The sequence below is a fragment of the Danio rerio genome, chromosome 25, assembly GCF_052040795.2.
Source record: "Danio rerio strain M-AB ecotype USA chromosome 25, GRCz13ab, whole genome shotgun sequence".
NCBI classification, from domain to species: Eukaryota; Metazoa; Chordata; class Actinopteri; order Cypriniformes; family Danionidae; genus Danio; species Danio rerio.
In genome coordinates this window covers 14,681,259-14,699,471 of record NC_141045.1, presented here as the reverse complement: position 1 = coordinate 14,699,471, position 18,213 = coordinate 14,681,259, and the positions used below count along the sequence as shown (strand labels likewise).

At 35.1% G+C, this 18,213-nt stretch overlaps 1 protein-coding gene across 1 annotated transcript in view; it reads right to left on the bottom strand.

Annotated features, from left to right (window-relative positions):
* Positions 1 to 1,546: 1,546 nt before the first annotated feature.
* Positions 1,547 to 18,213, bottom strand: part of znrf1 (zinc and ring finger 1) — a 65,397-nt gene continuing 48,730 nt past the window's right edge. Inside the window, 3 exon segments of the mRNA NM_200870.1 lie at positions 1,547 to 3,237; positions 4,981 to 5,072; positions 9,968 to 10,073. Coding sequence (NP_957164.1) covers positions 5,015 to 5,072; positions 9,968 to 10,073 — 164 coding nt within the window. The 3' untranslated portion in view covers positions 1,547 to 3,237; positions 4,981 to 5,014.

Below are 18,213 nucleotides of genomic sequence, written 5' to 3'. Positions count from 1 at the left end.
GAATATAAAACTAATGTTAGTCTACCTCCACATTGATCTCCTGTAACGTTATTTGAACTTGATTTAAAGGATGTCAATGACATTTTGAGTTTTTCGTCAAGTTATCGAGTTAATCAAGTGAATTTGCCGTTTTAAAATATTAAGCATTCTAGAAAGAGAATCTTATATCTTATATAACAAATAGAGCTGTAAATTTTATATCATTTATATACACCATTTATCGTTGGCTTTTTATTTTAAAACTCCTAATAAACATTCAAATGAATTTAAATTCCCCTTTGCCAGATATAATGAAGGAATTGAATAAGCCAAATGAAAACAGAGACAAAGAAAAACTTGATTAACAATATACAAGTGATGTTGCAGCAGCTGATAGACATCCTCAACAGTTCATGTGTTAATACTGAAGTTTATTGCACAAATTGAGAAGGATTGGGCATATTTTATATAGTGCTGGGAGAGGTAAATATCCTGTTGATATTTAGAAATCATTTTTCTGTATCTTTTGCTAACAAAAACGCATGATTTTTCCCACATGGCAAAATAGCTCTCCATGATGTGCATATTTGGGTCGTGTTAATTGTTAATAAAAAAAAAAAACCTTTCTAAAAATGTATGGGTTATTTATATGTTCTAGTTCATATTTTACAAATGTTATTTCTGCCCTTATGAAGATAATAAATACCAACAACCCGTATGAGAAATACATTTTTGTGCTCATAGCTAAGTCTAGTAACTCAGACTAGAGTGTAGAAAAGATTGTTTATTTTTGCAGTCCAACATATATAGTTTGCGTTTCTGTGTGGAGTTTGCATGTTCTCCCTGTGTTCGCGTGGGTTTCCTCTGGTTGCTCCGGTTTCCCCCACAGTCCAAAGACTTGCGGTATAGGTGAATTGGGTAGACTAAATTGTCTTTAGTGTGTATGTGGACGTTTCCCAGAGATGGGTTGCAGCTGGAAGGGCATCCGCTGGGTAAAAACGTGCTGGATAAATTGGCGGTTCATTCCGCTGTGGCGACCACGGATTAATAAAGGGACTAAGCTGACAAGAAAATGAATTAATGAATAAACATCACAAAATTTTGAATAAATCGTATATTATTACATGTTTTTAAATGTGTTTATATTTATATTAGCGAGCCTTTGTTATGGTGCAGATACCGGTGGTCAAATGAGAGGTTTGTACATGCGTCTGGCTGGAAGCTTGATTCCGCGGCTCCGCCTCTGGCTCCATCAGGTAGTCCTTCTGCGCATGCCCAGGCTCCAATTTCAGCAGTTTTTTGTGACAGTTTGTGCCGTCAAGCATTTTGCATTCAATGGGAAAAGGCACTGTCATTGGATTAAACATATCACAATTTTCACAAAATATAGCTTTGTATTTATTTATTTATTTAAGTTAAAAAAAACCTTTGCTGAATAAATTAACAACCAAAATGCATCAAGTTTTCCCTTTTTTGTTTGAAACCATGTTGTCTAAACGCCCTGCTAAATTTGATCTGTTCGTGTATTTGCAGTGTACCGATTAAAAAAAGAAAGCAACATCTGATCTCATTTCATCTTGTTTTAATTATATATATGTTCATCATCATTATTACTCATCCCACAGATTGCACATCAAAATCATCAGACACTTAGTTTGTACCTCCTAAAAACAGGCATCCGTTCATGTCCTTGGAAGAAAAAGAAATGAAAAAACAGAGAAAATAAGATGCCAAAATAATAAAAAGATGGGTTTCGAGAGTGCCGAGTCACTTTCCTCAGCTTACGCCGCATGAGATAGTACTACGCTACCTGACTCTGTTTATTATTTGATTTGTTTTACACGGTGAGGCGAAATTGTTATCCACTGTTCTGATGGATGCTGTTTGTATGCCCTCATTTACAGGCACAAAGCTGGAAAAAAAACACCTCAGAAATGCTCTATTTCTATCCCACACAAAAGTAATAGGTTGTCAGATATCATCTTGCGGTTATTTTTTCCTACTATTTTTATTTTTCTCCTTTTAAAATTTTTTTTTTTTTTACAATTTCAGCAACATTATTTTCTAACAGTGCTTGCTGCATGTTTATACAGTAGACATAGGCATCCTGAAGGTTAAATAGACTTCTTGTGAGGGTTTCTCACAGAGTTTTTCCCAAAATAAAAAGTAAATGCAGATCATAGAAATGATCTTGTAATAGATTCACACCAGTATATCTGGGCTTTACATACAGTAGTGAAGCAACATTAGCTTACCAGACTCAAGCTGGTCGGTCACGTACAGAAAACATGGGAAAGATGGACAGAAGCTGTAATCGCACACACACACACACACACACACACGCGCACACACACATACACCAAATACGTACTCAAGGCTTTTACAGGGAAGCTCTCCGAATATTACGATCGGTGCTCGCCCAGAATATTCCGATAAACTAGGAAAATAGCTTTGAGCTTCTTATCATTTGCAGGGGGGGAAAGACATCTACTGTGAATTGTAAACATTTGAAGACAGACCGAGAGGCTTGTTTTCCCTCTCTGTTTATGACCCCCATGCTGATGTCTTGGACTTCCTCTGGCACTAACAGGAAACACAATTTACACATTTCCCTGCCTGTGGACACATGATCACACACATGCACACACACAGAATAAGTAAATCTACATCCACCGGCTGTCCAAAACATCACTAATGAGTGAAAGCTCCTCCCACAGAGTGGGTGTGAGGCCACGCCCTCTTTTGCCACACCCCTTTAATCAGCATCATTTGATTGACAGGCCAGGCCTCTGGATTAGTTTGAAAGTCGTGTTCTACTTTCTACTTGATTTCTGCATGTGCCCCGCCCCTTTAATAGACCCGCCTCTTGTGGTGCCCCGCCCATTCTCCTCCCATCTGATTGCGTAAGGAGAAAGGACTAGGTTAAAATGCAGACTGAACACACACACACGTCGATTAAAAACACAGAGTATGTAAAGTGGGGCAAGTAAGCGAGACATTTCTTTTTTTTCTGAAGCCAGTTGGTTGTTGGGGCGGTTAGCAGTGTTGCAGTCTCTAGCACAGCGGGCAGGAGATTCTGGGATGCAAGTGGTTGGATGAACGCTTTCGGCTGGATGAACGCTTTTCATTTGGTTCAGTTTTTTTCCGTGATGACACATGTCCGCTTCCGTAGGTTTGGATCAAATTGGTTGGTAGATCTGATTTTTATTTGGTTATTTTTTTGTGTCAGGATATCCAGGATTAGGTCCATAAAGTGCCCTGGGAAAAGAGACAAAGATGGAAAATAGGAGTTATTCTGAGTCTAAGGATGTCATGTTTGGTTTGTGTTTCTGGAGGTAGTTTAATTCAGCGGTGTAGGTTAGTGTTTCTCAACCATGTTCCTGAAAGGCCACCAGCTCTGCACATTTTCAATAGCTGCATCCAAAATCGTCTACTACTCAGTACGTACTGCATTTGAATTTGAATGTACTACTCGACTGTTAGAAAAGTTAGTTTTATACAGTATGAATGTGAGCAGTATTAATGGAACTTGGACGTACTACATCCGCCATTTTGTCATGATCACTTGTCCTACCCACATCAGTTGTGTCACTTCACTCCCATTTATAAATTTTTTCGCAGTGCATCTGTAGCGTGTATTTATTTCCCCAATTTCTGTTTAATGGAAAGATTTACTTTCAACCCATTTTAACATAGTAGTTTTGATAACTGATTTCTAATAACTGATTTATTTTATCTTTGCTATGATGACAGTGCATTATATTTTACTAGGTAATTTTCAAGATGCTAGTATTCAGCATAAAGTGACATTCAAAGGCTTAATTAGGGTAAATAGGCAAGTCATTGTTTAACAGTCATTTCTTCTGCAGACAATCAAAAATATATATAACTTAAGGGGGTAATAATATCGAGGTATTAAAAAATGTTTTAAAATACTTAAACCTGCTTTTATTCTAGCCGAAATAAAACAAATCAGCCTTTCTCCAGAAGAACAAATATTATAGGAAATACTGTGAAAAAATCCTCTGTTAAACATCATTTGGGAAATATTTATATATATAAAAAAAATAATTCACAGGAGGGCGAATAATTTTGACTTCAACTGATAATCGTTTGGAATTATCGCGATTATAATTATGACCAAAATAACCGTGATTATGATTTTCCCATAATCAAGCAGCCCTAAAAATAGTCTTAAGATACATTCTCCAAAAACTCCCTCAGAGGATTCCAGATATGCCAGAAATCATCAGATATCTGACCCAGTCATAATGTAAAACCGTTTAACTTGTATATGCACAAATTAACAAGTAATAACACTGTAATAATAATAATAACAATAATAAAATGATTTTTAAAGTGGCTTGAGCTCTAGGCCTTTGTTAACACATTTAATAATAAAGTATCAAGTGTGAAAATGTTGTTACTTCCTTTATAATGGCAGAAGTTCCTGTGACTATTCGGAGGGTTTAGGTGATAGTTTCACATTCACTATACATCTAAAAACACTCTTGAGAGAAGAAGTAAAGATGTGTTTATGATCAAATCTAGCAAAAAAACGTGATGCACATTTTAAACTGATTCACTGAATAATAAGTTAATATGCTGAAAATAAAGGCAGTCATTCCAAAACAAAACAATCAATTGAAACATCAGGTTATTAAAGGTATTATTTACTGAAAAAAAATCTGTCATCATTTACTCACCTTTGACTTATTCCAAACAAAAACAAAGATAAGAAAAAAGATATTTTGATGAAGATTAGAAACCTGAAACCACTGACTGACCCTAGGATTTATTTTTCCTGCAATGGATGTCAATGATTACAGGTTTTCCCAACATTTTTCAAAATATCTTCTTTTGTATTCAACAGAACAAAACAAAAATGGTTTGAAACAAGGGGAGGGTGTGTAAATGATTACATCTTTAAAATCTTTGTGTGAACTATGCCTTTAAACTATGTGTTTGCATGTAGGTCAATAATAATGTGGCTGTGTTCACCTTTCTCAGTGGTAGCAGAAGTAGATGATGGAGGTCAGTCTGAAGGATGTTCGGGGCAGGAGCGGTTGATCTCAAACCAGGAGTCTATACAGCTAATGAAAGAAAGATGCTAACAATGTCAGTTTGGAGTCCTTTTAAATGTAACTGATGTCAGAAATACAATATTTCCATTAGCATAATGCTTTTAAGCGATTCTATATACGGCTATTAAGACTTCCAGCATCAAATCATTTCTCTGTCCACGCTAAAAAGTGCAGAGATGGCAAGAAATAGCAAAGTCACCGCCAAAAGAATGTAGTTTATGTTTAATATACAGCTATGGTGCAAGAATAGATATACTTTATTCACCGGATATTTTTTGTTTTTAGGACAATAAGACATGGTTGTAAAAACATCATGCTGAGAGAAAACAAACGCAAGTAACACTATAATTGAATTAAAAATGCCGTAAAGCAGACTATTGATAGCGCTAAAGGAAATAACAGATATATGAACTTTATAAAAATGCATTTTAGTTCTCACACCACAACAAATCTACAAGTATTTAGAACTTTAGGAGTATTTAGGAATGAAACAAGCAAAAAATGACCCCTACTAAATCTAAAATAAAAACAGAATATCCTAATCAGGACTGTAATTTTACTGGAACAACGTTAAAGTATATAGAGCCGTTAAATGTCATGCCTAAATGCATTTATTCAAATTTTAAATGAAACTTGTGCGTATGAATGGGTCACGCAAGTGGCCTAGATGTCTAACTGGGTACAGCTGATAAGGGTAAAACCAAACCCATGCTCATATGAAAACATACCACAATACACATTTCTAGAGAGTGCCAAATACATCCCAGGAGGTATGTTTTTTTCACTTTTTGTTTTCACTGTGTAGCGCTGAGTACGCTTTTTGAGAAGTCAAATAACTCTCGCAAGTGCTATTCGTGCCTGCTGTTCTCATGTATATCCATTAGAGGCCGCTGTGTATGCTTTTTAAGAACTCAAATAACTCTCGCAAGTGCTATTCGTGCCTGCTGTTCTAGTGAAAATCCACCAGAGGCCGCTATGTATGCTTTTTAAGAACTCAAATAACTCTCGCGAGTGCTATTCACTCCTGCTATTTCCACGTAAATACTCCAGAGGCCGCTGTTTATGCTTTTTAAGAACTGAAATAACTCTTGTGAGTGCCATTCGAGCCTGCTGTTCTCACATAAATCCACCAGAGGCCACTGTTGACTGACTGACTGACCAACTGACCCACCCTCCTTCTTCCCGAAACCCAACCAATAGTGTTTTCAAAATCACAGATTGACCCACCCACCAACCTAAACTCAACCTTTTCCAAAAGTAATCCAGAAAAAGAGAAGCCCTCATCTGATTTTTACCACGATTTCAGATTTTACCACAATCTCACCCATTTATTTACTTGAATATTTTATTTTTTGGCTTTTGTTTTTGTCTTATACGCTTACTGAAACTTCTTCGTTCTTCGCCGAACACGAAACCCGTTGTCGTGGTCAACTCCTCTTTGCGTCTCAAGTCCGCGGATGAAGATGGCGAGCTACTGGTCAAACTGGTAAACAGCCGGAAAGCCGTCCATACAGAGGTAATTGGTCAGTTGGTAAGTGTGTAAAGAAACGATGTCATAATGTGCCGTAGTTTCGTTTTAAAGACGAAATGCAGCCATATGTACTTCTGGCTACATAATTTGTGATCTCCAGAAATGTATATAGGGCTACATTTTCAGAATGAGCCTATGTTGGCCAAAACCATTACAATTAACTTAGAAGTGATAGAGTTTATTGTCTGTCACTTTATTGCATCTTTCCTAGTGAGTGTAAAATTTGCTTGTGGCATATTTGTTTGATTATGTATCAGTGTGATGATATGAATACCAGCCAGCTAATCGGTTCACTTTTAAAGGTGTCTGCAATTTGAGACCTTACAGTTCAATTGCCAGAAGCCTCCTGCTGAGATGCCATATACAGACATGAGATGCCAATCACAGTGTTACATAATGACATAATTATATATAGGACATGACAAGGTTTGCGTTTCGTGTTCAGCACAGAAGGCAGTGGTTCGATTGAATGGCTTAAAGCTGAAACATTTCCTGTCCTGTTTAACATTAGAAGGTTTGCCATTGACACAGATGTTTTATCAAGATTATAGTGGTGTTAATAATGGTGTGTTGACAAATTGTAGGTCTGGAATTAAAAAACAAAATGATACGGCTGCTCCTGGTTCATATATAGTCCATTTTAGTGTTCATCAGTGTCCAAACTAAGGAGACAAAACAAAACTTCTACCAAACATCCAATCCAATGATGTGTCCTGAGCTAGTGAGTGCATGTGACATTATGTTGAACTCAATAACATGGGTATAGGTGTCAAAAAGGCATGAGAAAATCCTCCAACATACAAAAAAAAATCTGCTGAATGGAGACATTTCTGATACCCGCATTGAACTGTAATGGCCACCATCAAGTACTGAAAATAAATAAATAAATTGGATAAACCGGCTACAAATATTTGAGAAGCCGTGGGAAGAGACAGTATCTGTCCATTTGAAAGGCTTTTGTTGTGAATGCTTAGATGAGGTGACATTGTTTATACATTCAGTGTTTAGCTGACAGGAGACAACACTGTTGTGGGAAAACTACTCACCCTCAGGTAAAAGTTGATCGACTTCACATATTTATGACAATTGGAGTAAACATAAAACACTGTTTTTAAGCCCGTTCCCACCATTGAATAATCATAAAAAAAGAAAGATCATTGCGACTTTTTATCGTAGAATAGCGTGAGACAAACTCACAATTGTGTTTTTTTTCCTCAGTTCTGACTTTACAGTTGAAACCAGAAGTTTACATACACTGTATAAAAAGGCACATAATTTTACAAAAAGTCAGATGTTATTGTGACTAAACTTTTTTTTGTGTGTAAGTTAGGATAATCACATTTGTTTCTGTTATGCTTAATAGCAGAATAATGAGAGAGATAGTTTTTGAGAAATTGTTATAACTTTTCTTGAAAGTCAAGTTTACATACAATAAGATTATTACGCCTCAGATGATGGTGGCAAGGATTGGGAAGTTTCTGATTGGCTAATTGACAACATTTGAGTTGATTGGAGACACAACTGTAGAATAGTATTTAAGAAAAACCTCAAACACACTGCTACCTTGTGTGACAACATGGGAAAATCAATAAGCCAGAATCAACAAAAAAGCTAGATTACAACTTGCTTAATTACACTGAAAAAAGATTCATTTTTGGAGACATGCCCTGTGGTCTGATGGAACTAAGATTGAACTGTTTGGCCATAATGACCAGTGTTATATTTGGAGGACAAAGGGGAAAGCTTACAAGCCTAGGAACACCATCCCAACTATGAAGTATGGGGGCAGCAGCAAGAAGGACTGGTCCACTTCACAGCATAGATGCCATCATGAAGAAAGAACATTATGTAGAAATACTGAAGCAAGACATCAGCCAGGATATTAAGACTTGGCCACAAATGGGTCTTCCAAACAGACCATGACCCTAAGCATACTGCCAAACTAGTTAAAATGTGCTTTAAAGGCAACAGAGTGAATGTTTTGGAGTGGCCATCACAAAGCCCTGACACCAATCCTATAGAAAATTGGTGTGCAGAGTTGAAAAAAGCTCGTGTGAGCAAGACAGCCAACAAATCTGACTCAGTTACACCAGTTTTGTCTAGAGGAATGGGCCAAAAATCCTGCAAACAATTGTGAGACGCTTGTGGAAGGAGACCCAAAACATTTGACCAAAGTTATGCAGTTTAAAAGAAAAGCAAAAAATAAAAAAAATAATAATAATAAATACCAGGGAAATGTATGTAAACTTTTCACTGTCTAGAAATTAATTTTAAAAAATTTCAAAAAATAATTCTCTCATTATTCTGGCGTTAAGCAAATGTAAGTCATTAGGTAATCCTAACGGACCTAAAATAGTAAACGTTGAGTACGATTTACCATCAGACATTTTTTTTTTAAATGGTTATGTTCCTTTTTTTAGAGTGTTTGTAAACTCCTGGTTTCAACTGTATATTACATAATTGTGAATTTACTTATCAGAATTCTGACTTTTTATTGTGCAATTGCAACTTTATATATCGGAATTCTGACTTTATATCACAAAATTGCAACTTTATTCATCATAGTTCTGATTTTATAACTAAGAATTGTGACTTTTAATCTCAGAATTCAGACCTTATGTTACATTACTGCAACTTTATTCATCAGAATTCTGACTTTATAACCCATATTTGTGACTTTTTATCTCAGAGTTGTAATTTTAAATCACGCAATTGCGACTTTATTTATCAGATTGGAGTTAGTTAGTTTGGAAAATATTTGCAGTGGTCTTGGTCAACTTGTTTGACTTGGGTTTCAGCAATGTTCACAGTTATTCAAATCACAATTTATGCACCGAAAACCTCTATATCTTCCGCATCAGATCAGGTTGCAAATTTACTGAGCAATAGAATGCTTGCGTGTTGTGCTGCTGACTCTAATGACAATACATCATATTGCCCATAGTAAACATGCACATTGGCAATCTGACAAGGAATAGCAAACATTGGTAAACAAAGTAGTTTTTACAGTTTCTATATTGGCACACAAAAGTGTTTTATGAGCTTTGTATGATTACAGTTAAACCGCTTAAGTCACATGGAATGTTTTGATGATGTTTTTGGTTCAGTTTCTACACTTTGAACATCTTGTTGAATGCCTGTTGCTATTTATGGAGGATGAGAGAGCTCCCGGATTTCCTCTGAAAGATCTTAATTTGTGTTCTGAAGATAAACAAAGGTCTCAGGCGGTTAAAATGACATAAGTGTGAATGATTAATAACATATTTTTAATTTTTAGGTGATCTAACCCTTTAAAATATATTGAATATAGTGAACCAACCCTTTATTCAAATAAAATGCCTTTTGAAAAACTATAAACTGTGTTGTTGCTCACCTTTTGTGATAGATACAGAGGCACGGCAGTCTAGCAATGGTGTCTCCCTGCTGTAACTCCTCCAGACATATTACACATTCTCCTGCGTCTCTTGACAACACGTCATCTGTAACACACACGCACACACACACACAAAAAGATTCATAATGAGCATCTGAAATACACTGTTAATCAAAAATGTGGGTTTTATTCAGCGAAGATGAATTAAAGTTTGTGTGAAAACAACTTTACAATGTTTTTTTAATGCACAAATTGTTATTTTTGCTTATTTTTTAGATAGATAGATAGATAGATAGATAGATAGATAGATAAAACCGTTTCCTCAACAATTTCAAGCAGCAAAACTGTTTTCAACATTAATAATAGCAGCAAATTAGCAACATATTATATTCATTTCTAAAGCATCAAGCCATGAATTCGCATTGAATAACTATAATCACTACATTTTAAACCTGTTAATTTAAAAAAAGCAATCGTTTTCAATTGTAAGGAAAGAGATTTATATTTTTAAATGTAGATATTAATATATTTTGGTCTAAAATATAAGATTAGTATACTGTAAAAACTTCCTGGTTGCCTTAAATTTATAAGCTTAATCAAATTAACCTCAAGTCCATTCAACTTCTATTGTGTTAAACTGACTTGTGTAAACTTATAAAATTAAGTTAGAACATGATTAACTTAGTTTAAGTTATTAATGACCTAAAACATATGCTGTCAGGACTTACTGATCATATAATTTCTTTACAGTGTATTAGCATAATGATTTTAAATGTTAAACACATAAAGTTATTTAATTATGAGTGTCTTAAACAGATCTGTCATGGGTTTTTATAATTATTATTGTTATTATTTAGAAAACCTTATTCAAATATGGTTATAAATTCGTGAAAACATGAATAAATAAATATATTATATTTAAAAATATAAAAGTAGGCCTACTAATAGGTCCAAAAATATTCTCCAGCAAATGGTTTTAATTTCAAAACTCCTGTTTTATCATATTATAGGTCATTTTATGAAATCAAGCTTTAAACTGATTGTTATCTATACATTTTACAAAGCTTTAGTATCAACACGTCGAAATTTACGTTTATTTTCACCTCTGAATTGCGATGTTTTGCACTGCAGTTTCATAAAAGCATATCGTGTATTAGTCATTGGGCTTGTCTGCCAGCAGGAGGCAGAGGTGAGTAAAAGCACACCAAACACTCTGCTCCTCGCTTAACGTCACACACACACACACACACACACACACACTAGAAGGCGGTTGGTTGAGAGCGATTTTTTACAGTCATTGGTTTAGAGAGGTGGGTTGGTTTCCAGTAAACAAGCATAACAACTAGTGGTTAAAGACTCGTGGTTCACCATTGCTGGGTGTTTGTTTGTGATGAACGACGAAGTGTGAACTCATTTTCTGCTAATAGCTAAAGGGCAACAGCAACCAACACGATTTGACTTGCATGACCATACCTGCCAAATGACTCTAACACACACACACACACACACACACACACACACACACACACACACACACACACACACACACACACACACACACACACACACGTTCTCAGACTCAGCTTGCTTTAGTTTGTAGAATAAAAGTGTTCTTCATAGGAAATGTGCTAGAAAACGAAACAGGTCACTTCCTGTCCTGTAACGTGTCGTGCTCAGCTTTCCCTGGAAACACCTGTAGCACATTTGTGTGTGTGGGTGTATGAACTTGTACACCTATTTTTGTGAGGGATTTGCCATAAGAAAGCGCACCAAGAGAGTAAAGTAAGGACATTTTGGCTGCTCTTCACTTTTAAAGGGCTGTTTAAGCTTTAAGATTCAAGTTTAGAATTGGGTTAAGCTTATGGTTAAGATTATCATCCTCAAAAAACAAATAGCGTGTGTGAAGAGTGTTGTAAACACAGACAGAAGGTGACAGGATAATGAGGTTTGTGTGAATGCAGGATGTTTGAAAGTTAACCCGGTTTCCCAGCTTACTTCTGGAACACCTGTAACATCTGTCACAGGTATACTCTTGAGTGGTTAAACAGACGTTTTCTAGTGTGACCCATTTTCTGTTGAACACAAAACAAGTCATTTAAAAAAAAAAAGTAGAAACTTGTAAACACTGACTGAATCACACAGCCAAACTTATAAAATTATATATATATATATATATATATATATATATATATATATATATATATATATAATATATATATATATATATAATATATATATATATATATATATATATATATATATATATATATATATATATATATATATATATATATATATATATATATTAATAGTTTAACTAATACCAGTAATCGGTTAAGCACCCTTTCGGTTAATGGTTAATCGTTTATTACAAGCATTCCTAATTGCTAGTGAGTTTCATTTTAACTAGTTTAATTAGGTAATTTGAATAAGCAAGACAGGCTTTTACAACATATTAGCAGCAGCACTGAACGTGTTTCCAGAGTACCTCGGAAGAACAAACTCGTTTGAAAGACAGAGAACTCAGAAACTCTTTGTGAGAATGGAGATGTTGCTTATTTGAGCCAGTCTGTCAGATAATATTGCTTAAAACACTTTAATACTTTAGAGAATGTAGTTAAAGTTTGCATAACCAATTATTGATCATATCAACCTGAGACCCACCCATAAGTAAAGCTGCGCTCACACTAGAGTTTGAGCTCGCGAAATTCTGTTGTAAGGCGCTGCGAAAAGGGGCAGGATTAAACAAGATGATTAGACATTTAAAAAAGTGAGCGATTGGTCCATATTTTAAATTTCTGTACAGAGAGGTCATGTTTTAAACCTCGATTGTTCTCACGCAGTCAAGTGATGCGATTTCGCAGGTCAGAGTTCCCCAAGCTTGAACTTTGCAACATAGCAAACTGCGAAACATGTCGGACAAGCTTGCGTATTTGGTCTGAGGCCACCTTTTCACTGCACGCGACATTTGGGAATACGCCCCCTTGTGGCAATTACACAGAATTTTCAGTTTTGTCGTGCACTGCGGGAGAGAAGCTGTTCTCGAAGTGTCCAAAATAAAGGAGTATAAAAGCAAGAGCCTTTATCTCCCATGCGTTCATTGTGGTTGAATGAATGAATACTAGAAACTCATAGACCGCTAACAATTTTTGGAGGGAATGTGGAGACAACAACAACAACAAAAAATATTACTCATTTATAAATAGAAATGTTTTTTTTTATAATAGACATTTTCTGATTCCAAAAATAGTGAAACAAAAAAAAGTGCTATTTCTTAACTTATGCGCATGGACCTGCTTGGACAAAATTATGCCGGTCGCATACGCTCTAGTTGCAGGAGTTTAAAATTGGATCTGAATTTTCCGCAAAGGGAGCTGATTGGAACTCCACACAGCTCTTGGACTACTCTCCATTGGAAATGAAGGTCTTGCGGTCTGTTGCTTGTTGTTTGTTGCGTGCAGTGGAACGGAGGCTTGACGCATTCGCGTGCATATGAATGGAAGTGTACAGGGAGAAAAGTCCAGTGTGATCGCAGCTTTACTGAGAAATGATTTGCTCCTATTGTCCAGTGTCACCGACGTGATGGAACTCGTCATGAAGAACGAGAATAAAATTAAACATGCTAGACGTGTCGTGAGGTGTCCCTGACATGGTGTCGGTTGTCGTAAACTATGATACATTATACGAGAAGAAATGATTAAATCTTGTGTCACAACATCCAGTTGTCGTTTACGTCTGCCCATGACTCCCTACGTAAAGGAAATTGTGCTGAAATCGTGACAAAATCATGTGATCTGACCGGGTCTTTAGATTAAAAAACAAACACTATAGTCAATGGTTACAGGTTTTCAGCATTTTTCAAAACATCTTCTTTTGTCTTCAACAGAAGAAAGAAATTCAAACAGGTTTGGAACAAGTGAAGGGCGAATAAACGAGGACTGCATTTCCAGGTTTGGGTAAACTATCCCTTTAAGCAATAACTTAAAAGCTCTCAGTTCATTTGGAAAAAATACAATAGTATCTAAAAGGGATAATTCACCCCAAAATGAAAAAAAGTCATCCTTTACTTGATTCAAAACCTCATGAGTTTCTTCTGTTAAACACAAAATAGGCTATTTTGAAGAAGCTGTAACCATCAGCTTCCATAGTATTTGTTTTTACATGCAAGTCAATGGAAGTTTTCAACTTTCTTCAAAATATCTTCTAATTGTTACTACTTTAATGAGAGTAAATAAGTAAATTACATATTTTGGTGAACTCTCTCTTTAATTCTGATCTGTAGTTTTTTTGTTTTGTACTCATCAGTGTCTTTGGAATAAATCAGTTGTTTATTTTCCAGCCACCTGCACTGCTGAAGAGCATTTTGGAGCAGCTATGGCTAGAGAAGAGAAGATGAAGCATCAGTGTTTTGTGCACAGACAGCAGACGGGACAGCAGATAGATTGCAGTTTCAAGAGGATGTGATGGAGGGAGAGAGAACGACACGGGGTGGAGAAGAAGGAGAGGTGAGCTGGGAAAAACAAGAGATGATGGCAGGAATGAGCAGAGAACAGACGGCAGACATATGCTCCAAATACAAATCAGCTTAGCCGAGTCAGAGTAAAGGAGACCGCAGGCAGATTTCTTGCAAAGTTGGGCTAAAATGAAACTTATGTTAATTAGGAATTTACAGTGCATATACACTGCTGTTCAAGCCTGCATTCACTTGATTAAAAAACAAACAAGCGCTTTTTCATCCAATACATCTTTTAATTAAATTTAATTTATTCCAGTGTAGGAAAAGCAGATTTTTTAGCTTCACATGATGATTTGTTGCTCAATAAATGCTTATTATTATTATTATTATTATTATTATCAGTGTTAAAAAGTGGATTTGATCTTTTTAGTTTTAACTGAAATAGTTTTATAGGAGTTCAAAAGAACAGCATTATTTAACACTTTTACATTATAAATACCTTTATTTTTTATCAACTAAATGCATCCATTATGAATAAAAAATGTTAACAGACGCAAGATTTTTGATAGTAGTGTATGTTTGTTGATAACTAAACAGTTTATACATATTTTGCATTATATTTAGTAGACATAGTTAAAAATATAGTAAACTAATTTCATTAAAACAAGATATTTTAATTGAAATAATTTTGAAATTATATGAATTTTTTTTAAATGAAATGATTAGAATAAAATTTTTAAATGAAAAAAGCATCTATTTTATTTGCCGCAAAATGTAATTTAAACTATATATATATATATATATATATATATATATATATATATATATATATATATATATATATATATATATATATATATATATATATATATATATATGTGTGTGTATATATAGTTTAAATTACATTTTGCATTACACATATATATTTTAGGGCTGGGGGATTAATCGAAATCGATATTCAAACCTATAATCGACCTAATTTTCCTAAGTCAATTTTTTCAATGACTTTCCCTACCGTGTGTGGAGTCACTTGATCCTGCTCTGTTAAAGCTGAATTATACTTATTATATTATTCTGATATTATACTTCTGCCAAAAGCACGTGTACATTCCGGCGCAGCCATCGCATATCTGCGCACCTCTCAAAAAATATTTACTCACACGTCACAACGACGTGTAGCGCAAGCTTTGTTAATCGGTCGGTTTGTTATCGTTGACAACCGTGGGAGGTGCAGAGAGCCGGGTTTTAGGAAATGTGTGTTTTAATTTTAGTTCAGCGTTGATGTTCAATAAATAATCATAGATAGTACATAGTGTGTGTTTACTTCAATTATTTAAAAATCAAGTGATGCACCCTACATTCATATCTTGTGAGCATATTTACTGTACAAAGTGAACTTGTCAGTGAATCATAAGGGGAAAAACATCAACTAAAATAAACGTTCATTAATCGCAATCGAGTTCAAATGTTAAATTAATTGCCCTAATATATATATATATATATATATATATATATATATATATATATATATATATGTGTATATATATATGTATATATATATATACATATAAGGGACTATGCCTCTTCACTCCTGTGTATTACTCCACCCACATGGAGTAACAGCAGGTCAATAAACTGACTACAGTTTGACAAGTATTGCAGCTGTTTGACACATGTACTTTTAAGGCCTTTTAGGTGAGAATGTAGTTGTTTTGAGTGCAGTTTATTTATAAGGATAGTGCCTATTTTAAATATTCATAATTTCGAAGACCGGCCAGTCTTACTGAGCAGAGCAAAGGCGGTTCCACCACGAGATGGCGACAGAGACCGCATAAGTCTTCAGGGGAGAAAAACTTGAGTTTTCTTTTCATTTTTCAAACTACAGCTGATCAAATCATTATTAAACAGGTAAGTGACATTCTATATTGATCCCTCTCTTTTGTATGTTGTAGTGTTTTATTTAAACCACAGTAATCTGCTAGTGTTTGCTTTGCTTTGGCTTTTTCAGGGTTAACTATTGTGATCTCCTGACTGCAACAGAGAAATACTGAGAAATCTCTGTAGACTGATGGCATTTTATGCCGTTCAGCCTAATAGTCTTAAAATATGAGCAAAATAACCTTCTACCTCTTGAAGCTCATCAACAGAATTCCAAGAGTGTGCAAAGCAGTATTCAAAGCAAAAGGTGGCTACTTGAAAGAACCTATATGACATGTTTTCAGTTGTTTCACACTTTTTTTGTTATTTATATATATATATATATATATATATATATATATATATATATATATATATATATATATATATATATATATATATATATATATATACATATATATATATATTAGGGGTGTAACGATTTATCGTTGTACGATTTATTGCGATGCAAAAATTTCTCGATATGCATCGTGGCGTTATGACGATTTGATTACGATATGACGTCCGTTTTCTCTTATTAGTTGAGCTGTTTGCACGTGAGCTACGTTCCACCTGCTGTCGCACGTGAGTTCAGATTGCAGCAGCAGTAATGTTAGCAGACCAAGATGAGTGGCGTTGAAATAGAGGATGGCCCATCCTCTCAAAATCAGACGTCTGGCAACATTTTGGTTGTCCAGTCATTGCTTTAGACTTGTCCGCTTTTTGACACGCATACTGGGTCAAACATCCTAAGTTTTAAAGTCTTCACATTGATTTACATACTTTGCACAGCGACATGGATACCTCCTATTGGTGTTGAAAGAGTCACATACTGTATTTATAAGGTACAATTCACCCTAAAATATCATTCTGTCTTCATATAATGATGTATTGGCCGCCGCAAAATCACACAAGACGTGAGCTGTTACTACAGAGGGCGGATGATAGACGTGCGCGTATGGCAAGCCGTTTTAGCATTTCAACCTTTGATCTGACTATCCATAAATATATTTAGAGATATCTCTAATTATATTTTGACTAGTCATAATTATAATTCGACTAGTCAAAATATAATTAGAGATATCTTTAAAGGAATTTAATTAAATATGAATTAAATATATTTATGGATAGTCAGAACAAAGGTTTAAATGCTAAAACGGCTTGCCATACGCGCGCGTCTGCTTCAGTGAACAGAACCTGCAGGTTGTGACTAATAAAGTAGTAAGCAACATTCAGTTTGTGGAACAGAGTGATCTTTCAGGAGCTGCGTGGGAAGTATGAACAGCACTTAGCAGTGGAAATGAAACCGAAAACGTACACATTATTTAAACAATCATATCGCATTTTAGAGTTATGATTACGACGAGCATTAACCCTTTTGAGTACAGAGGTACACAAAAATGCACGTCAACATGATATACTTGATAGCGCCGACATCAGCGACGCCGAAGAAATAGTAAACCTGCCTAAACTGCTGAAAAGAGCCACGACTGTCCTGTGTAATGAAAAGACGGCCACCCTGTCACTCATCATGCGCAACATGAAGACAGCCATCCATAAAAACCTCTCAGACAGATACACATAAGTTCAGGATTATCTTATAGAACTGCTGATTACCTGGAAATGTGGATTTTTTTTTGCACACAGAAAAAACACAAGTGACCAAGCAAAGCCTTAAGCTCTTACTGTTAAATTCAATTGAATAGAAAGCTTATTTTTTTGCACCTTTACATAAATTGTTCCTTAATTTTGTCTCTGTCATTTCAATAATATTTTTTAAGAAGTTTTTAAATAGTTTTATTTTCCAGAGACAGGCCTGTTTAATTTATTTTCTTAAAGAAGGTTCAGTTTAAGTTGAAACAAAAGAAATACA